General features: G+C 42.0%; 1 protein-coding gene and 1 long non-coding RNA gene across 2 annotated transcripts in view; both read left to right on the plus strand.

Annotated features, from left to right (window-relative positions):
* The window catches only part of arhgap39 (Rho GTPase activating protein 39), a 75839-nt gene extending 53440 nt beyond the window's left edge, over positions 1–22399 (plus strand). The window contains exons 3-11 of the mRNA XM_062395616.1: positions 2737–4030; positions 6142–6306; positions 8365–8550; positions 9343–9556; positions 11040–11113; positions 15271–15470; positions 15791–15882; positions 15998–16167; positions 17217–22399. Coding sequence (XP_062251600.1) covers positions 2737–4030; positions 6142–6306; positions 8365–8550; positions 9343–9556; positions 11040–11113; positions 15271–15470; positions 15791–15882; positions 15998–16167; positions 17217–17411 — 2590 coding nt within the window. The 3' untranslated portion in view covers positions 17412–22399. The remainder of the gene's footprint in view (positions 1–2736; positions 4031–6141; positions 6307–8364; positions 8551–9342; positions 9557–11039; positions 11114–15270; positions 15471–15790; positions 15883–15997; positions 16168–17216) is intronic.
* Positions 1–22576, plus strand: part of LOC133960548 (uncharacterized) — a 383773-nt gene that overhangs the window by 63792 nt on the left and 297405 nt on the right. The gene's annotated exons all lie outside the window — the stretch shown is intronic.

The following is a 22576-nucleotide window of genomic DNA, read 5'->3' on the forward strand; positions in this document are numbered from 1 at the left end:
ATACATGTGTGGGCCTAGTTTGGATTAAACTCAGCTTTTTTTCCTCATCTCCAGCTTGGTACTTTTCAGCAGATGCTGTGAGCTTGCTCTGGAAATATCTTTCAACATTACATTTCTTATTGTTTGCTTAAAACGCACGCAAGGCAGAGACGTGCGCTTGGTCATCGATCGTTCTCTCTTCCCCGACCACAACAGACTTGAAATTGCCTGTGCTCGGGCCCGTTAGTGCTACAACGTAGCCCTAGTTATTAGGGCCCGAGCACCTCTGGTGAGAGGCCCTATTGAAATTGAAAGGATTATTCTGAGAATTTTTAAACATGCTCAAAAAGTTGTAAAAGTTTGCAGTAAATTAGAAAGTGGTGTAAATTTAGGTATTCTGGAGTATTACAGAAAAGCCCTTCATTTAGCATTCACTGATCCTCACGAAAATGAGGATAGTTGTGTATCATGACAAGATGCACAAAAAAGCCTCAATGACCATTATGAAAAAATTAACAGTAAGCCATATTGGATTAAGTGGCCATTTTGGTCATATTTCATATTTTCACTTTGATGTACTTCTCGTAGAGTTTTCACCATATCAACTTAAAATTTAGACGAGTGTCATAACAACAAAATGGAGATCAAAAGTTATTGAAAGATAAACTTTTCGTCACACTGTCTGACCGTGGCGTGGCATCAAAGTTTGATGAAATGCCATCAAAACACGAGCTTCTCTATCTCAGACATATTTGGTCCAATCGACTCCGAACTACACATGTACGACAAGAGTCGCGACCTGAAGACATCTACAAGATATTGTGACTTAAAATCACAGTGCTGCAGGAAATGTCTTGTTTTTAGTACATTTTACACTTGGATGTATTTCTCCTCATCCACTTTGTGAAACCATGTCAAACTGTGTCAAAGGGGTCTCAAGACATTGATAATGTAGGCTTACGATTACTGTGACTTTTCATCATGCGGATTATTAATGGGGTGTCATCAAAGTTCAACTCGTCATGACACACAAAATTGCTGTAACTTCTGTGTTCATGGGTCCAGCTCCCTCAAACTACATGTGTGTATCAACAGCCCACCCCTGAAGATATACAGATAGTTTTAAAGGAATAGGCGTGTCAAAATAACTGACTAGCGCCCCCTAAAGGGCAGCCCCGGCACTACGATTACATCTACGTCTACATTACATCTACGTCTACATCTACATTACGTCTACATCTACAAAAATCGATAGTGACATGTGTCTTTTCATGATAAAGAAGTAAGTCTCTTGGACAGATATGCTAAACACACAGGAAGCCCGCCATTTTGGATTTGGTAGCCATTTTGGTCATATTCCACACTTTTACTTTGATGTACTTGTTGTAGAGCTTTCATCAGATCAACGTGAAATTTAGTTGAGTGTCATCACAACAAGATGGAGATGAAAAGTTATTAAAAGATCGATTTCTTGTCTCACGGTGTGACCTTGGCGTGACGTCAAAGTTTGATTACACGCCATTAAAACATGAGCTTCTGTATCTTGGACATATTTGGTCCAATCCAGTCCAAACCAGACATGTAAGACAAGAGTCGCGACCTGATGACATCTACAAAGACACCATGATTTAAAACGATAGCACCACCTGCTGGCTACAGAAAGTGAGGCGTTTATCCTTGCTTCAGTGCTCAAATGCATGTAACACGGAGACGAGCGCTTGGTCATCGAACGCTCTCTCTTCACCGACGGCAACAGACTTGAAATCGCCTGTGCTCGGGCCCGTTAGTGCTACAATGTAGCCCTAGTTATTTTTTCTTCCTATAGTGAATTGGCTTTTTGAGGGCTTTATCATGCTCAAAAAGTTGTAAAAGTTTGCAGTTGGTTAGAAAGTTGTGAAAATCTACGTATTCTGGGGTATTTGGAAATGGGCGTGGCAAAATGGCTCAACAGCGCCACCAACGGAGCTTCCCCTCATTTACGCAGAAGCACCTCATTTAGCATTCACTGATCCTCACGAAATTGAAGACAGTTGTGTATCATCTCCAGATGCACAAAAAACGCGCTCGGAGCAATATGAAAAATGCAACAGGAAGCCCGCCATTTTCGATTTGGACTGATTTGGACCATATTCCATGTTTTTTACTTTCATGTACTTCTTGTATAGCTTTCATCAGAGCAACTGAAAATTTAGACGAACCACACAGGAAGCCCGCCATTTTGGATTTGGTGGCCATTTTTGCCATATTTCACACTTTTACTTTGAAGTTCTTGTCATAGGGCTTTCATCAGATCGACTTAAAATTTAGGTGAGTGTCATCGCAACAAGATGGAGATCTAAAGTTATTAAAAGATCATTTTCTACTCACACGGTGTGGCAGTGGCGTGGCGCAAAAGTTTGATCATTAAATCAAGATAATTGAGCTGTACCTGCACTATTGCAATATTAAGTGACTAGAGGGCAGTGTAAGACCATGGTTTAAATCAAGATGATTGAGCTGTACCTGCACTATTGCAATATTAACTCACTAGTTGGCAGTGTAAGACAATGGGGGAATTGGTTACAAATTGAGCTATAGAAAACTTTATGAATAAATACATAATATTCTGACAAAGAAATAGGCCACATAGGTGGTTTGTGACACATGAAGGTAACATGAAGGGCATACATAGGAGACATGTAGAAGACATGTCGGACACATGAATAGCATTCTTAAAGCTTCTTCCTTTCATCAAATCTCCTCTCCTATCCTCTCTAGGACTTCTCCCTTCAGGTGGAACACTGGTACGAAAGAGCGAATGCTTATCAAGGTGACAGACAGAGAGCCCAGTTTTTTGGCCCACCAAGGAAATGGTTACTCCCCCTGTGACCCCCCCACCCCTTGCGCTCCTTCTGTAGGGGGCTCCACTTCACGAACACGGCGCTCCTCTGGAGGAAACCAACCATCAGAGCCTGATGGCTCCCCCGTTCTCTATGCCGACCGCCGTCAGTCTCCCTTCCTGAAGCGCGCTGAGCTTGGTGGAACTGGCACCCACCGCCGCTCCTCTGATTCCCAGCCTCCCTCGCCTCGCTATGCCTATGAACCCCCACTGTATGAGGAGCCGCCATCAGAGTACCAGCCCCCTCCTATCTATGAGGAGCCTCCCACTGACATGCAGCTCTCTGACTCCTCTTCCTTCTACGGTACTGGCAAGTCACCAGCTCGCAAGTCTTCAGCCCCCCTCTATCACTCTCCAAAACAGGGACAGTCGCCCTATGGCCAGCTGGTTCTGACCAGGCAAAAGTGTCCAGAAAAGACCCAAAGTCTGGAGTACAGTCCTGTGGGGAAGGAGTATGTCAAACAGCTGGTGTACGTAGAGCAGTCATCCTCCAGTCCTCGCTTCAAGACTGCCGACCGCCTGCTCCGTTACGGCACTAGTGGGGCCTATGGTGGCTCATATGGGGGGTCCTATACTCTGCAGCACAGCCAGTCTCTGATCAGGGACCCCCGCCTACTGCTGGATTACAGTGGGGAGGGTGGAGAGGGAGGTCAGAGGTTGCTTTATGAGGACTCCATATCCTGGACATCCGGCCAGACCCACTCCCTCTCCTCCTCCTCTACAGGTGGTCTTGAGGCTTTCTCTCCTGCAGGAAACCGCAAACGCAAGAGTCGAAAGCCCTCTCTCCCTCAGGAGCTGGCATATTGTGGGGGCCCAGAGGGGGAGCTAACAGGCACAGCATCCGAAGCAATGCTAGCCCAGGCAAGGCTTGCGTGGGAGGCCCAGCAGGTGATGAAACAGAGAAGTAGTTGGGACTCGGGTCAGGGAGGTGGGAATGCTCAAGGTGGCAGCTCCAAAGACGGCTACGAGAGCGATGGGGCCGTTCCACTGCCTTTACCGGGGCCAGTGGTGAGGGCATTCAGCGAGGATGAGGCACTAGCACAGAGTGACAGCCACCACCACTGGAAACGCAGCACCTTTGACCGGCTAGGCTTCCCTCAGGCTCTGCTGGAGAAAAGCCTCTCTGTCCAGACCAACCTGGCCTCTCCTGAGCCTTACCTCCACCCATCACAGGTACTATTGCTTTTTTCAGACTAAAAATGCCAGGAAAATAGTTAAATAATTATTTAAAAAAACACTTAAATTATTTCAGCCCTTTATCACACTTATCTTTTAATGAGCACAAATTCAATCAGATTTATGAAATAATCTTTGGTTTAACTAAACTTTATTTAACGGAGACATAATATGCCCATTTTATCACAGTTGATATGGTTCCTTGGGGTCTTAATGAAAGGTCTGTAACATATTTTGGTGAAAATACCACAGGGAACATTTGAAATAGCCCTCCTTAGAGTGACCTGGTTTGAGTGCCATAGTTACTCCCGCCGTTCACCCGCGCTTCATTGAATTTCTTCACTTTGACATTCAGAGCACTGGGCAGAAATCACATCGCGTCAACACCCACCGTGGGCCTTCGCAATGTTTTGTTTTAATTAAACAGTCGGATTCCCCTGGTCCGCACCAGTTTGCCAGGCGCCAGCCGAGGCGCACCTCCAGAGGGGGCCCCCCGCGCGAACGGATAGTTCCCCAAGCAGGCGACGTAGCTGACTGTGATCCGCCACAAGGGAACGACATGCGACGGACACCACCCAGCGGTCCAAGAGAAAGAAAGCCCCCGTACCAGCGACGCCGTTTGAAACGCCAACTACTCAGCCAATGAGAGCCGGCCATTCCACACAACCCCCCACCCATTGGTCTAGAACTGTCACATGCCACATCCCGACCTGTTCACTGACCATCAGGAATTCTCAAAACTTATTTTGTATTGAGAACTTGCAAAACTCTGCCGGCGGGCCAGCTCTAATAGTAAATAGATTTAATCATGCTGGCCAAAGATAATTCATTTTTCGGGCCAGAAGTGGCCCGCGGGCCTTGAGTTTGACATATGTGATCTACTGGATCCCTTTTTTAAGTAAATATCTCTAGACAAGAAACGTGGATCATTAAAAGCAGGCCCAAGTTTGTATTATTAATATGTTGGATCTTGACAAATCCCAAAAGTAAATTCTTTGCTAAATGAAGTTGGACTTAATTAATATTAATTAATTAAGATGCATTTATTAGTCCTCAGTAAAGATCTACACAAAAGGGATGACCCGCTCTACTGAGTGAAGATCTTTATAAAGTATGTTTAAAGCTCTAGGAGAACTTTTTAATGGACCTAGTTGTGAGATTATGTCCTCTATTGTCTCTATGTTTCATACTTTTCATATATATACATATATATATATAAATTACTGAGGACTGAACAGGAACAACTTTGAAACTGAAAGGGATATTTCACAGAAAAATGGAAATTCACTCATTATCCATTAACCACTATACTGATGGAGCGGTGGGTGTTTGAGTCCATAAAATACTTCTTGAATCTCAGGGGTAAACAGTTTTTAGCTAAATCCAATACAATTGAAGTAAATGGGAGTCCTTCAGACATAAAAAATGAACACAGAAAAGAACCATGAAATTCCTCCATACTGCTCATGTGGTGTTATCCAAGCGTGCAGAAGCCCCAACATTCAGATTTATCTCGAAACAGCGTCATTTACTAAAATTTTTAAGCCTGAATGTTCTCTGATTTTCTCCTCTGAGCCGTGTTCAAGTTCTCATGGACACACCGGAAACTTCACACACTAGACACAAGCTCTCGCAATGTGCAAGGTGTGCGTTTCGCATGGCAATGTACGCTAGCAATGCTACTGCCGATAATGGGCTTTAAGGCTTAAAACAAAGTGAAAATGGCGCCGTTTCGAGTCGAATATGAATATACTGGGACTTCCAGAAACTTGGGTGACACAACACAAGCAGTATGGTCTTGTATGCTCTCTCTAATACAGATAATGAGTGTATGAAAATTTTCGGTGAACCATCTCTTTAAAATAAAGGATGGTCTAATTCTACCAAGTTTAACCTCTCAATCTCGCCATGCAGCTAATTATTATCAAAGATTCTTGTAACCACAATGTCCACGTCTTGCCTTGAATACAGTTTCTTGTGTCTTTATATTTTGTTGATCCTGTTACTTTTGCTTGTTTACCCAATCAGACACTGAGGAATAAATGTTCAGCTCTTTGTTTCTTCTCTTCCTCTCCATCTTTCTTCCTCTCTGTTTGCACACCTGTCAGTCGGAGGACCTCGGAGCCTGTGCCCAGTTTGAGGCCAGTCGAAATGCCAGGAATATGATGCCGAGTGCCAGCTGCGGCATCTTCCCAGAATTCACCCTGAGGAAGCCCTCCTCTGAGACTGACATCGAGAACTGGGCATCTAAGCACTTCAACAAACATACGCAGGTACTGAGGGGGATGTGTGTGTCTTACTGTGATATGTGTGTCATCGGAATTAATGGAAAAAAACTGGAAATTGTGTGGGTAATTTAAACTATCTGTATTAACCTTGTCATAAACAGACATAAATATAGACATTTTGTTTTGTCATAGGCTGATTTGAGCCCTGAGGAAACTTTGGGCACTTGACTATATGCTTCTGGATCTTTGTGTCATTCTTTACATAGGTCTTTGCTAAGTATTTGCAAATGCACACAGCCTTTCATTCTACATTGGCTGGGGTGAAATGTCTCGACACATGAGATAAGATGAGAAAAAAGGTTTGTAAAAAAACACTAACAATGCCAGAGATATAAATAGTGGGCCAAACAATTGGAATCGTCTTTAAAAATATTTACAATTGATGGATAAATGAATAGAAATAGGCTAGATGAACTGATGAGCAATCCTCAATCAGCATACTGATATATTTCCCCCCAGTTATATCATCGAAACTTACCTGACTATTCCTGCACACTCCAGCAGGCCTCAATAGCCCTGCTGTAGTGTGCAGGATTCTGGGAGTTATCTGTGCATGTGATGGAGAAATGCACAGTGCAGGGTTGAAGTTCAACGTGCAGCGTGTGCTGCATTCCATATATCTTTAGAATAGAGTTTTGAATGATGTTTTTATTGCGCAGCGTTTAATTTGCGAATTTTAGTTTTTTTCAAAATTCCCAAAATTCCCGAGCTCAATATTCCCATGGAAAGTTTCCGGAAATTTACCGAAAATCTTCCACCCCTTTGCAACCCTAGGGCTAACACTGTTTGTGAGAAACTCTGATCAGCTGATCACTAATGAGGTTTAGCCACTGAAAGAGTTAAGCTTTATGATTTTTCATATAACAAATTCCAGTCTGTCTGATAAGGCCAGGAAATGTGCTCAAAATCTTTAGCAGCAAACATCTTGTGTTGACATTGTTTATCAAAATACATGACAGATTTGTTCTGACAACATTTTGATCATGAAAGACAGACGTGTGACAAACTAAAGGAAAACCTGAATAAAGGAGTGAGAAACTTAACACGTGCAATTTTTCACTGCTATCTGTACTAGTGGTTGAATGTATGTGTGGTGTACAGTAGGGCGGTCAATCTCAACCTCTTGAATTCCATTATTCCTTATTTATTTTATTATACAAATGATATATTATTTTATATTATATATAGCCACAGCAGATCAGCGACGTTCTGCACATGCATCCAGTGTAGCCTCGGGATTTGTTTTTTTATGGGGGTAGGCAAGATAGGCAGAGTGCGAGCTGCTGAGCCAACACATTTATAAAGACAAATTTCCACCCTGTGGACCATAAGGATTCATTCTATTCTAACTAGAGAAGTGCCCGTTGCAAACTTGCCTGTTTGGAATGGGCTGTTTGCTCTTTGCCTGTGGTAATGCTCTGGAGCTACTTCAGAAGTATTCCACTGCAAATCATTGCAGTGGAATCACTAAAAAAAATAAGCCAGTATGTTGAGGAAATAAAATGATATGTGTTAATTAAGCTTTTTTCTGTTTTGTTTTTACAGGTACATCATTTTGTAAGCTTCTTTAAATGGTTGATTATAACTTAGGAACTAACAGAGGATGTGAAAGGCTGTGTTGGCGTGCAGCTATTTACATTTTTAATTGTATTGAATTATTTGCTTGGTGATTAACGTCTTTTGAAAGAGACAATTTATATAAGGTTATTCTTTTTTTGCTCCTTTTTTTCAATATCGGAGATTTTGTATTTGCAGTTAAATTGTTTTGTTTATCGATAAATTAAATAACTTATATAAATACATTTTATAATTGAAAACTATCCTGGGGAGGGGTTTCTGCTATTGGGCAATGAAGCTATTCTGGTAGCTCTACACCTCACTGAGTTTTCTAAACTTTATATTTATCTATTGATACTATTGAAACATTCCTTCATGTTCCAGCCCTGAAGAATGAAAAGATACAGTTCGTCTACATCTTTAACTAGTGTCTCTCCATGCTGCTAACTCCCTCTCTATCTCTCCATCCCATTCTTGTTTTCTCAGGGTCTGTTTAGAAGAAAAGTTTCCATTGCCAACATGCTGGCCTGGAGCAGTGAGCCCATCAAGAAGCCAATGATCGTGACCTCAGATCGCACAGTTAAGAAGGAGGCTGTGGACATTTTTAAGCTCATCCAGACCTACATGGGGGACCGTCGCTCAAAGGTTGACCCCCTCTCTGTGGCTCTGGAGGTAAGTGGAAAGCCTGAGTCATGGCTCACAGTCTAACCTGCAGGTCTCCCATCGTCAAAGCCATTTAGCCATGCACAGCAGTGTAACACTAGGACCCCAGACCTACATAGTAGCAATACTTTGATGCTGTAAAGATGTGTAATACCTTGGCTGCATGTTACAAACTAAAACAAGATGACTTGTTGGTTCTTCCTCTTTGCAGCACTGCTGAAGTGAGGCTTCACGCTGTGAGGTTGTGCGTCCTTGCTCCTGGTGTGACTTCGAGAGATGTTGAATAAACTAACAATCCCTCTGTTTAAGCTACCTTATAACGAGAGCTTTAATTCTGTGTCAAACTAAACACTGGCTATAGAGAAGAACACAAGTGTCTTTACGTCTCCTCAGGGAGGGGGATGGACTATTACTATTATTTATAAAGTATCTTTAATAACCAGAAACTTTAAAACTTTTCCGGACGAAGCCAGAGCAGGATACATGCGGGCAATCAAAAAATGCATTCACACACATAAAGGCAAATAAATACAAATAAGACTTTGTGTCAAATATGTGACATGATGATCAAACTATAACTACCAAGACAAAGTAAAAAGTAAAACGATATCTACACAACCATGCACAGTCAAAGCATCACATTAATGAGGTCACCGTGGTTACTGCCTCATAAATATTTAAAGTTGGAGTCAATACCTACAGTTGAGATTTGTCATTCATGAAGAGACAGTTATCAACAGATGAAGAAAAGCTACACCTCTTACCTCACTGTCTCTCTTGCTCTCTGCTTGTCTGTGTAAGGTGGTGGTACGTGGGTGGAGTAACCAGGGCCTGCGTGATGAGCTCTACATCCAGCTTTGTCGTCAAACTACAGAGAACTTCCGCTATGATAGCCTGGAACGAGGTTGGGAGCTGATGGCTATCTCTCTGGCCTTTTTCCCCCCCACACCCCGGTTCCACAACTACCTCGAGGGCTACATCTACCGGCACATGGACCCACTCAACGACACCAAGGGTGAGGGAGCAACAAAACTTCCTTAAAGTTTAATTTTCACTGATGTTGATTCCTGAATAGAATGTCACCTGGTTCGTAATATGTTTTGGCTGTAGTATTTCATGCTTCCTGGAGGATAAGCTAATGATTTGGTTAAATCTCTAACCTTTACCTTCTAAAATCATCAGACCCATATTGTTCCTAAGAGAATTGATTTGCCCTATAGACCTTACTTTTTTGCAAAACCATCAGGACAAATAATACATTTTTTGTCTAACAAGCTTAGGTCATATTTTTTAAGGTGAGGAAATTAGGGGTCTGCTTTAATATTGAGAGAATAACAAGGGGCCTCATGTCAGTACTGACTTTTTCAAACAGGACACCACAACGTCCAGAGACTAAGCTTGTGCTTAGAGTTGCTTATATGGAACCATAAAAATATGAATCCTGATTTTGTGCAAGTTAAAATGAAATGAATTCAATGCATTTCAACTGTCAACCCCCGAACTCATCTTATACGACCTGCCCTGTACTAGTTACCAGTTATTTTTTCATTGACGTTCTCACAGCATAGGTTCCCAAATGGATTTCCATAGATTCTGCGTTGTGAAGTGAGAAGGGAAAATGTTTTGTAAATGTGGAGAATATTGATCTGTAGTGCACTCATTAATCTCTTTGGGGATGTCCAAGAGGAAATAGATAAGAGTGAAACTGATACTGTTATTCTAAACAGAGAACCAGCAACCTGCAAACCTAGATTCCGTGTAGATAGGAGCTCCTGTAGACAGCTCTGTGTTGAAGGCCAGCAGGAGGCGCAGTAGGAGACATTAGCATTGACAGTATAACAACAAAGCACTTTCAAGTGTATTCCAGGTTTTCTGGTCTCTCTACTGCCTCTAAATGTCAGGCAGAATACAGATGTACTTGTACTCTGCTGCCGCCTATAGGTGACTCAGTCAGTGCACATGTAGTACAAATGCCTGTCAGGTTGCCCTTGACAGATACTGAGGGAGTGGTAAGCGTATATTTCCCAATAACACATTGTATTTCATGTCATGAAAATGTTCCTATTGTGTTGAAAGTTCTGAGTATTTTGATCTAAATTTCTTAACTGTCTTGACTGAAAAAAAATCAAGTGAACTTTTCTTTTAGTGTGTGTCTTTTTTCAATTTAATATTGAAACGTTTTGTGTTTCCTACAGGAGTAGATGATAAAAACCTGGTACTGGTCAGGTTTTGTTCCAATCGCAACTTATTATAAACATCAGTAAAGCTACTTTGTAGTGTACTTTGTTTCAGAATATCATGTGTTAATGGAGTAAATCTGGTTTATTTTTTAATCTGGCTTCATGGAAATTAAATCCTCATGGCCTCCACTCATCTGAGGCTTTTAATATGTCTCTGACCCTGTCCCTGTTATTCCAGGCTCCTGGGCTGAAAGAAACTGTTTCAGCTTAAAAAGACCCCAAAATTGTAAAAATGTCTTCTATTCTTTGTTTCTCCAGGAGTAGCCATCAGCAGCTATGCTAAATACTGTTACAGGAAACTAACTAAAGCTGCACTGACTGGACCCAAGAAGGTAAGAATCTTTGTCTGTCTTCATGATGTCAAACTGGATTCACCTTCCCAACAAATATGTCTGGCCATTTTTTCCGCTTTCTTTTTGTGAGTAGACCACTCACAATGTACCATTCCCAATAAGATAAACACCTCACAAATATACCAGTTTATAAAATCCATTTAATTTTCAGATTTTCAGCAAATATTAGTCAAATTGGCTTTTTTCACCAACGAATTAATTTATAAAACATTGCAAATGATTCATATATTTGTATACATTTGCACATAACCAGAAAATGTTGTACTCAACATAGAAAAAACATAGACACACCTTCCATTATGTTCTTTCAAACTTCTGTCTGTCCTGGGAGAGGGATCCATCACATTTGGCTCTCTCTTGAGGTTAAATTCAAATTTATTTGTATAGTACCAAATCATTAAATACATCATCTCAAGGCAGTTCACATCTTAAAGTGCCCATATTGTGTAAAATACATTTTCTGGGCTTTTGCTGTCCGTAATTACTTGAAGGGGATCAGTAGGGACCCTCAAAGTATGAAAACAGTCACTCCGCAGACTTTTTCACTCAGTCCATTTCTAAGAAATATGTTAATGAAACATCTTGTTTTGTACTTCCTCCCCCTTATGATGTCATTTGGGACAGTGTTAATTTTGGCAGCTAATTTTGATTTAGTCTTAGTCTTTTGACGAAAATGCATATTAGTTTTAGTCACATTTAGTCGATTTTATCCTCATTAGTTTTAGTCGACGAAAACGAACTACATTTTAGTCTAGTTTTAGTCACATTAAACTACTTTTCTTCCCTTCTCAGGCCCAGGGACCCTGTGTTGTGTCTACAACTGCATAATAGTCTAGCTTGCAGTACTTAGGTTGTCCATTAGATATCTCTACCAGCATAAGTCTGTAGCAGGGGTCGTCAACCTTTACTATCAAAAGATTAATTTTGCCCCCTCTTCCCCCAAATAAAAGTGTCTGGAGCCGCAAAACATATTTGATAACAAAGCTAATAAAGTTTAACATAAGGTTATACTATACTAAACTATAGTTTGTTGCATTTACAAAATTATAGAACGACAATAAAGAAAACTCTTGACATTTTATTGCTATATGTACCTGTTACAACAAAGGAAAACACCAAACACTTTGTAGGGCTATTTGAGTCCTCCCCGTATTTGTGGGAAATGTATGAAATAAGAAGTACCCTATTTTGAAATAAATAAAAACATATAGCTGCAGCCTAATAGCTTAAAAATATATATTTAGTTTTAAATGTGAAAACAAAAAGCAAGAGCAGGTCAGACTGGAGGCGAACACAGATACTGAAGCTCGGTACAAACCAACTGCAGCTTCTGCTCTGATCAAGAAGCTGCTGCGCTGATCTCTGAGCAGCTGAGACGAGAGAAACTCTGTGTTTTCACTGTTTCCACTGATAAGAAGCACTTAGCGGCTGCTTCATGTGAACGAGCTCTGATCTCACTGTGTCTCTGAGCGTGAGCGGGGCAGGGGGCGGAGCCTCGGGACCGGTGCACTATCTGGGGCACACACACTCACTCGCGCGCTCCTGATATTTCATGACGGCCTGATACGATGATGTTTAAAAAAGTATTGTGACTTAGTCAACCACCAACATTTTCGTCTCGTCTCATCAACGAAGGTTAAAATAGATTTAGTCATAGTTTTTATTTTCAAAGATCCGTTTTCGTTACGTCTTCTTATCGTCTTAGTCATGGAAAAAAGTCCGTTAACGAATATTTTTCGTCATAGTTTTCGTCAACGAAATTAACACTGATTTGGGATCACACTCGTCTCTCAGCCCCACCCAAATGGTGTAAGTCCAGCCTGGGAACCTGGAGTACAGAGTAACATAGATATTACTCCGTTGTGAAACTCTGTTGAGAGCTCCATACTGTATCTCTGGACGTTACTCCTATATTGGCCGCCTGTCCTGCTAAAACTTGACCAAACATGAGAACGGTGTAACTTACTGTTCAGAAACATCCTGTTGTAACCAACTGTAAATATGTGGCTAGTCTTTTATAGCTTATCAAGACATAACGTGACTTTAAGCTCTGTTTACAGCCAGAGATTGTCAAATGCGCCAGAATGATACTGGTGATAGTCCTTGTCGCTTGTCACTCAAAGTGCAGTCAGACAATCAGAGGAGGGGCTCAGGAGGCAGGCGAAAACAATCAGTTCTATCTGCAGCTCCAGAGAGAGGCAGAAGATAGGACATGGAAATAAACATTGCAGAAGATTTTCGACTTTAAACCACCGACATGTCATCTGCCTCGATCCATTGGCTACCTGTGGTGGAGCAAAACAGCAGCATTGCTATGCATGGAATTCAGCTTTGGTGAACTTTGACCCTAAACTTTTGTGTATGCGTGATGATGCTCTATTGCTGGACCCAGTTCAACACTAAGATCCAAGCTCTAGAGAAGCTAAATCAGCTGATGGGTCCGTCATCATAATGGGCCAGACATTTTCGTGGTCAATGCACATGCATTTTCTCCTGAGCGTACTATTCACATATTTCTCTAACAGTGCATCCATCCTGCAAGATTGCACACGAGTGTCACCGCAGTATTTATGTTTGTTCATAATCGTTAAATGTTCTTTATTGCCCCTGACAGCCCAGTTGTCCTCACTGCATTGAATTTATACACAAAAACAATATGAAAACTAGATTCATTCTTAGTGTTATATGCACAGGGTTAGAAGATATACAAAACTATTAACTGCAATGAATTGCTTGGTTTTGCAAGTCTTTGTATGGTTGCTCTGTGTTATGTTCTTTAAATAACTATATAAATAAATTCTTAAATATATTTTACAATTGTTGTTGTTTGTGGAACAGTGATGCTGCACAAGCCAAATACAACTTTTGGTTTAAGGGGACATATTATGAAAATTCCACTTTTGTAATGTTTCTACACGTTAATTTGGGTATCTAGCATTTCTACCGAGATCTGGCGGAGGAGGAGACTGGGGAAAGTTACGAGCCACAGCACCCTCCGCAGCTCGGGGCGGCAGGTGTTAGCTGGGAAGCTAGCCGAAGGGGGACGCTAACCAGCCGGGGAGCGGGGTGAGAGGCGGAGGTCTGACCGAGAAGCAGAGCGGGCGGTCGGGGTAAACAGGTCAATCTAAGGAGGGCTGTTTTAGACAGGGTAAAAAGGTGCTGTTTGCAATTATTATTTCATTAAGACCCCAAGGAGCCATGTCAACTGTGGTAAAATGGGCAGAATATGTCCCCTTTAAGGTTTATGATCAAGTCAATTCACCACCACATGTATGCATCTCAAGTTTTTAGACTTTTGGGTGGGAACTAGCATATGCTTCTTTAAGAACCTGCAATAGAGAGATCAAATCACCACAGTATCTCAGTCAGCTGACTATGCACCACAGTGTCAGATGGATATTGAGGAGAATATCTCAGTTCCAATCCCTTAACTATAGAGTAAGACTTGATTTACCAGCATGGGAACAAGGTCGGCAGAAACCTTGAAAAACTCATTATGCTATTTAGGATGCAGCAAACATGGCTGCAAATGTCACACCTCAGGGGGTCCAGGCTGGAACTGTACCTACTCTGTCTCATGATAGGCCCAGGCCAGAACTTAGATATCTGCTTTTCCCATTTTGGTGTTAAAGCACTGGACCAGCCTGTGGAAACCATCTCATTTCAAAGAATTAGAAAAACGACTGTATGTTGACTATTCATTAATGCTCTTGTGCCTGAATGGGAACACATGGAGCCTGGTGAAAAAGCCTGAAACTAGAGTAATAGAGGCTGATATAGCAGCAGATTAACACCCATGGTTTTGGTATTACATTTCACATGTGTGTTTTGTGAGTGTGTTGGCAGACAGCAGCTTGGCTCAGATCCTGTGTACCGTGTAGTGCCAGAGTCTCAGTCGGTCACTAACAGGTATCATTTGTCACTTTTAGTGTTAATCTGCTAACAGGAAATTAATGAGCTGAATGTCCTGTGGATGAACTGACTTTTCTCTCCTCCCACTGCTGTCTCACTCACATTTTTCAAGTCCTCAAACTGCCCTTCATCAGCCTGCTGTATGAATATTAACTCCAGTGTGTGTGTGTGTGTGTGTGCGTGTGTGTGCGTGTGCGTGTGCGTGTTTGTCTGTCTGTCCTCAGGGCCTGCAAAAGCCCTGTCTTGAGGAGATCATGCATGCCAGAAATGCCATCTTCAGTCCCTCCATGTTTAGTTCCTCGCTGGAGGAGGTAATGGCCCTGCAGAAGGAGAGGTATCCAGACAGCCAGCTACCTTGGGTGCAGACTCGCCTCTCTGAAGAGGTTCTGGGACTAAATGGGGACCAGACAGAAGGCATCTTCAGGTGAGAGGGGTTTGTGAAAGGAACCGCCAGGATATATCAGGAATTATGTGAGGGATATTCATTTGCTGTTGATGATAACTTTGGCTCAGAGATGAACTGATTATAATTTATGTTCAATTACACATGTGTTTTCAACCATATATTTTTGCTGCCTCCGGTCTGTTTGCTGTTAGAGAACCATAGCTTTTTGCAGCTGTGGCCGGCTTCAACTCCTCTACTGTGGAGCTGCTTTGAAGTTTTTGGAGATTTCAGGGTTAAGACAACCGTGTGCATATAAAGAAATACAGAAATGTAATTATCATGCTACCTTTGACCTCCAGAGTACCAGGTGACATTGATGAAGTCAATGCCCTCAAGCTGCAAGTGGATCAATGGAAAATTCCTACAGGACTGGAAGACCCACACATCCCAGGTTAACACACACACACACACACGCACACAAACTAAGCCTAGATGGTTCACCTGCAGTAATGGGTTCATGTGAATACGCTCTGACCCTGTCTATGTGTCCTCCTGTGTCTCCCCAGCATCCCTGCTGAAGCTCTGGTACAGGGAACTGGAGGAGCCCTTGATCCCTCACGAGTTTTATGACGAGTGTATCAGTCACTATGACAACCCAGAGGCAGCCATCAATGTGGTCCTGGGTCTGCCACACATCAACAAACTGGTGCTCTGCTACCTCATCCGCTTCCTACAGGTAACATACACAGGTTACACAGGGATTACGCTGCTCTGAACACTAGGTTCCAACATTCTTTCTCTGTCATTTGGTGAATAACATTGTATTAGTTGTAGATATTTACCACTTCAGTCTGTATTCAGTTTTTGTATTTTGTGTACATTTCTAACACATAGACCTGCTAACAGAGGAATATATGCAAACATTTGTATCCACGGAATATGATAAAGACTTAATCCATTATAATCTTACACTATAGGAATTGAGATGTTGTCATTTCCAATCAATTCTGTTTTTAGTTATGAATTACTTGCTGCCCCCCTGCTGCATAACAGACAGATTGAACTAAATGAGGTGTGGATTATGAATTCCTGAAAACTTCACTAGGATTATTTAATATTCAATTTCTGTCAATAGATCCCTGTCACCTAAATCGTACACAGTGGACCTTTACGACAATGGATACTTAAAACTTCAAAGTTGTAGGACTGGAGCTGATGTTGGACCAGAAGGGTCTAGGGTTAAACTCCTGTCAATCAGACAGATATACTGTGATTTCACTGAAACATTTCCTTTACATAAATTTACCCCTAAGACATATGTTATTTGTTCATTTGTTGAAGAAAGACACTTGTGGCCATTAGAGGAACTATGGTTTGGGTTAGTGATTGTATTTCTTCACCTAGTTTTTTGGTCCTCTATTCCAATTCATTGGAGATGAATGAGGCTTAGTTTCAACTGCTCACAGGTCTGAAACATTACACAAACAATATTCAACAGCAGCTCCACATTACACAGAACACGCTGTCAAAAGCTGGAAATGATGTTGCAACTTTTCCTCACACCTGCAGCAAGTGCTTCTTAAAGAGACAGATGCATTTTAGCCATGGATCAAGTATTTACTATTTAATCTTCATATACTGTCAATACAAGTTTAGGTTTTTAATGCTGGTAGGTTACAAAAGATCTAGGGTTGCCTTGAGTTTAAATTAATATTAAATAAATTATTTAGTCTTACCTCCGACGACCTTCAGAACGCAGAACTCTGATGTGTGTTGTGTTCATAGGTGTTTGCTCAGTCTGCCAATGTGGTCATCACCAAGATGGATGTGAACAACCTGGCAATGGTCATGGCTCCCAACTGTCTCCGCTGCCAGTCAGACGACCCCAGGGTCATCTTTGAGAATACTCGCAAGGAGATGTCCTTCATCCGTGTGCTCATCCAGCGACTGGACACCAGCTTCATGGATGGAATCCTATAGCCCCCCAACACCACCACCACTGCCTCTATACACACACACAAACTTCACTCCCATCCTCCTTTACACTCCCTTTAACCCCCTCGATGGCAGGCCTCTACGCTCTCCCCCAGCACAGGGACATCATACATTCATTCTGCTGCTTGGTGAATACCTCACATCTCCAACATGTTTACTTTCCTAGAACTAACTCAACTGATCTGACTCTGTCCTCTGTACATTTTGAGTTGAACCAGCTGTTTTTCTTTTTCTGCCGCTATTGGAGTGACAAGGTGTTTCATATAGTACTGTGTGTGCCTTCACATGCACTAATCGACTGTACACATAGAATATGAAGGAATCAGCAGGGATCTCATCATGTCATCGGAGTCATGTTTCACTGGTTCATTTTAAATCCAACTTGTAAGTTTGAAATGAACTGGTGTTTGTCTATGTTTTCTCCTGCTCACACACACATACACTGTCATACTGACACGCACGCACACACGCACAGACACACAAACACACACACTCACACACACAGTACAGGCACACATGTTCAGCCACAGGATTTCAACCTCTGCTGTGAACACCACAATCCGACAAAGAGCAGGAATTCTGCCTCTGTCAAGCCCTGGCTGAACAACGCATCCAGCACCAGATTTTCACAACAAGTGAACCCTAACTGCACTGTTCTATCACTCTCTAATGATATCATATTATCTGTTAGATTCTCCGACTGAGAGGTGATGCAGTGACCAACGTGTTTTCACAGGCAGCAAACAGAACTTTTCACACTGCCAGGGTAGGAGCTGAAAACTCTTCACTGCAGCACACGTGTGCTGCTTCCAGGGAACAGACAGGGAGAGAGAAGACTGAACCTCACTTCATTCTGTTAAAGGAGTGCGAGGAAGACAGTGATACTGTGACAGTTGGCCTCTTAGCCATCAAGTGACGAGAGCATGGACAGTGAATCACCCAGAGTTGTGCACAGTTTCCACGGTGTTGGACAGACACATTATTATAGACAGTGTTTATGTTAATTTTAGTTTGAAGTTAATGCAAAATAGTGAACAGTGTCACTCAGTGTACTTCATGGCTGATTGTGATCACTGACTCTACATGTTACTTTGCACAGGCTCTCTGCAGGTCTCCAAAAACTCTGGATTTACCTTTCTCATATTGATTTAAATGTCATCTCAAAACATCTCTTATTCTCTCCTCGCTGCTGTAGGCACTGATGTCAGGAATGCAATTATTACATAGCACTTTTCAAGTCTTGATGACCACAAAAATCTCTCTTCACTACAGTTGAGCCTTTCAAATAGTGCACCTATGTGCAGTACTTTCTCGAACACACATCAATTCCACACTGCCAGCACAGTCGTCCAAAGTGTTCCTGTATTGTTATACACTTGTAAAGTTCAAAAGACTGAGGCCACATCGGACTGAGGTGGCTGTGCACTGACCTCTCTGCCAGCTACAGCAAAGTTAAGGTTCATCAGGTGCAACTTAAAGGAATGAATCATTTAATTTTAGGATTTATCTCCTGGTGCCCTTTACATTGATGTAATGAATAATATAATTTCATTATTAGTTAATGCAATTGGGAAATTGATAGAAAAAATTAAATATTAATAATAATAAATATTTGTAGACCACATTGTACCAAGCAGTTGTCCATTATACGTACATACTTTGGTACGTAATTACAGACAAACATTCTACTAAAAGTCCAAGATGAAGTTTAGGGGGTCCTGCACACAGCCTGTTCACACTAATGTAAACGTACTAATGCCTTTCATACACTCCATTCAGACAACACTTAGAATATGCAACTGAATGTGCTGTAGTCAGAGGCTGTCAATAGGTTCCAGTTTCACACTGACTATAAGCAGTCTGAGTTTCCAGTGTTAGGAAGTTCAGTGATTACACGTAATCATATCGTAAGGAATCAGACAGACTTTGAACCCTGAACTTGAAGCAGCTTCTCACTGTGAGTCAATGTATCACGCTGTCATCAGAGTCGGTCATAACAGGTTATCAAACAGGTAGTGGCTTTAATATGGTTGTACTTGTTAACAAGGGGGCACTGAGGTTACGCCTCTACATGCTGATGATTAAGTTTCCTGGTGTTCTTCCCATTCAGTCCATGTGACATGAATGCAGCATCACTCTTCCAACACTTGCACAGCAGCCACTATGGCCAAAGCGTCAATCAACACAAGCAAAGAGGAGTGGTGTCATCATCACAGAGCAAGTCAGACAAACACTTCAATCTTCTGTCAGAGGTAAACTGTGTCTGGGGTGAATGACTGAATGACACTGCAGCTGTTGTTTGGTGTCCATGTTCTGATCAATCAACATGGTGGAGGGCAGTCATGTGACATGTACAGCCTCCTGGACCCCTCAGCTGCTCCTACTGTGCAGACAGAGAAACAGTGACTCTCACCTCGGCTCCATGACAGGCGATGGGTGGCTGCTCCATGGATCTGCTCTCAAAACAAACCCCCTCCACATCAGTCAGAATCTGTGTCCATTGTGACCACAGCTCACAGCAGGAGGGCATGCTCCTCCCACCTCACCTTCATCCTGCCAACCTCCTCTCCTCCATCCGCCCACCCTCTTCGCCTTCATCCTGCCAACCTCTTCTCCTCCATCCTCAACACCTTCTTCAACTTCATCCTGCCAACGTCTTCTCCATCTTCCCCCCATCCGAACCACCGTAATGCCACTCTCTTCACCACCATCCTGGCATCCTCTATCCTCCCACCTCTCCACCATCCTCACACCCTCCTCTCCCCCATCCTCCCACCCTCCTCTCTTCCATCCTTCCTGCTCACCTCCATCCTTCTTGCTAACCTCCAACCTCTTCTCCTACATCCTTCCACCTCACCTCCACCCTCCTACCCTGCTCTCCTCCATCCTTCCTGCTCATCTCCATCCTTCCTGCTCAACTTCATCCTTCTTGCTAACCTCCAACCTCCCTGCCTCTTCTCCTCCATCGTTCATCCTTTCCATTCTTACATCTTATCTCCAGCCACAACCTCACCTGATCTGACAGCAGAGCATCAGTCCACCAAGTCAGTGAGCGACAGGCCTTTCTGCTAACTAATACTTTGTGAATGCATGTACCTGTGTGCGTGCTTGTCTGTCCCCCTGTCTCATGGTTTACACAATCTGATTGTCTCTTACATCCACATTTGTCTCTGTCTATGATCAGCTACTGCTGTGTATTCAACTCATTTGAGATTTGTATTTAACAGAATTTCTATGTTTTTTAACCCGTTCTTTTTATATAATTTAATTTATTTTATATTTATTTGAGATTTCCTTAATGCCTTCTCCAGATACAGTATTATAGCCTCCTGTATGTATGCACGTCTGTTTTTCTTACAACACGTGTATGTATATGTATGATTGTGTGAATCTTGCTGTATCATTTCGATTCATTAGGGTTTTTTTGTTACACGACTGAAATTGATTGTGAATACTTAACACGAACACACACACACACGGACAATCCTGAAAAACATTATATTCCATCTTAAAGGTCCAAATGACAGTGTTAATCTTAAGCTAAATTACACTTTTTTTTGTCACTGTGTCACTGTGTGTGCGTGCGTGCGTGCGTGTGATGTACAGCTCACTCAAGATAGATAATGTGTATATTGACACTGTACAGACTATGTAAAAATAAGTTTATCCAGAAACGAGAGGAGAGGCACCATATGTGATAGTGGAACTTGCTGTGTCACATGTTGGGGGTGTAGGATGTTTTTTTGTTTCTGAAGTCTTGTTTCAGTGTAAATCTCCCTCACCTTGTTAGAGATTTACGAGTGGCAGTCGAAGGCGACTCTCTGAACAGTCTGTGGACACACAGGTCTCTGCCTTTCATAGAATGTGTGTTCCAGTGTCACAATGATCTGTCACTCTTTCAAGAAACAGGTGATGTGTAAGAGATTGATTCCTTCATGTGTCGTAGAGATCATGGGCTGCATAAGTGAGCGCTTCATCTCCAGTAAATGCATCAGTGTGTCACTGAACCAAGCTGCAAAGATTCTGAACACTAACACACTGCCTCCCTCATAATCCATCCTATTAAATAATAAAGACATCAGATCCTCATGGGAGCAGGGCTGTGTGGTGGATGTTTGGTCCTTTACCACACACAAGAGCTAAAGGTTTAACAACAGGACAGTGTGGAATTAACAGATTTATGTAATCCTCTACCTGAGTGAGCGACTTATTGATACACCATGAGCAATCTCGCAAAACGAAATAACAAGGCCACTTTATAAAGCCCATTTTGTCAACATACATGCTTTCGCAAACACATGGTCAATCACTGCAGCCCCTCTCTATTAGAAAGGTGTGGGGGGTTCAATGATCAGATAAGCACTTTGTTGAAATCGTCCTGACACCTGTACAGAGACAGGTTTGAGGCTAGCTTAGCTAAGTCTAAACTCTGCATTTCCAGGTTGTTTCTTATTTCCTAAGATGGTTTGAGCAGCAGCTCGATGGAACTACTTATTGATCACCCACAGTTGGATGGTAGCCAGGTTTGAACACTGGTGATCAGCTTATACTAACTAACAAGACATAATTTGTGACATACACTAATACAGTATACACCAATTTGCTCATTCCGAGCAGCCAATCATGTCACTATTTGAATCACTAATAACGAACAGACTGACTTCTTAATGTGGTATGAATCTTTAAATTTTAGTTTCGGTCTAAATGCTTAATGAATCATGAGCCTCGGAGGCAGCCCGGTGTGTTTGTGAATTGTCTTTTGTTTTATGTACAGTCAGTGATGGTTGTAGATAGGCCCAGTATATCAACCAATTAGCATGCAGACATCCTGTGTTCACTCTCTTCAACTTGAATTTACTCAAACGTAAGAATATAAAATAAGGACAAACTTACAGCGTTGCAGTATTTAGCTTTAAAAAAAAATCTACTTAGAGAAACTTGAAGCTCTTTTTAATCCCTTTTCTCTGATTGTTTTTTCTACTTGGTTCCTACTAATGATGAATTGGTGGTCAGTGTTGATGCTGTTCGTCTAATGTAAAAATAAATTATTTAAAAAAAAATAAAATGTGAGACAGCTGCTGTGAAACTGCTTTACAATGTCAGTCCTCCAGGTTTTTCAGTTGTATCTGAACGTCCACTGTCACTCACAC

The sequence above is a fragment of the Platichthys flesus genome, chromosome 9 (genome assembly GCF_949316205.1).
Source record: "Platichthys flesus chromosome 9, fPlaFle2.1, whole genome shotgun sequence".
NCBI lineage: Eukaryota > Metazoa > Chordata > Actinopteri > Pleuronectiformes > Pleuronectidae > Platichthys > Platichthys flesus.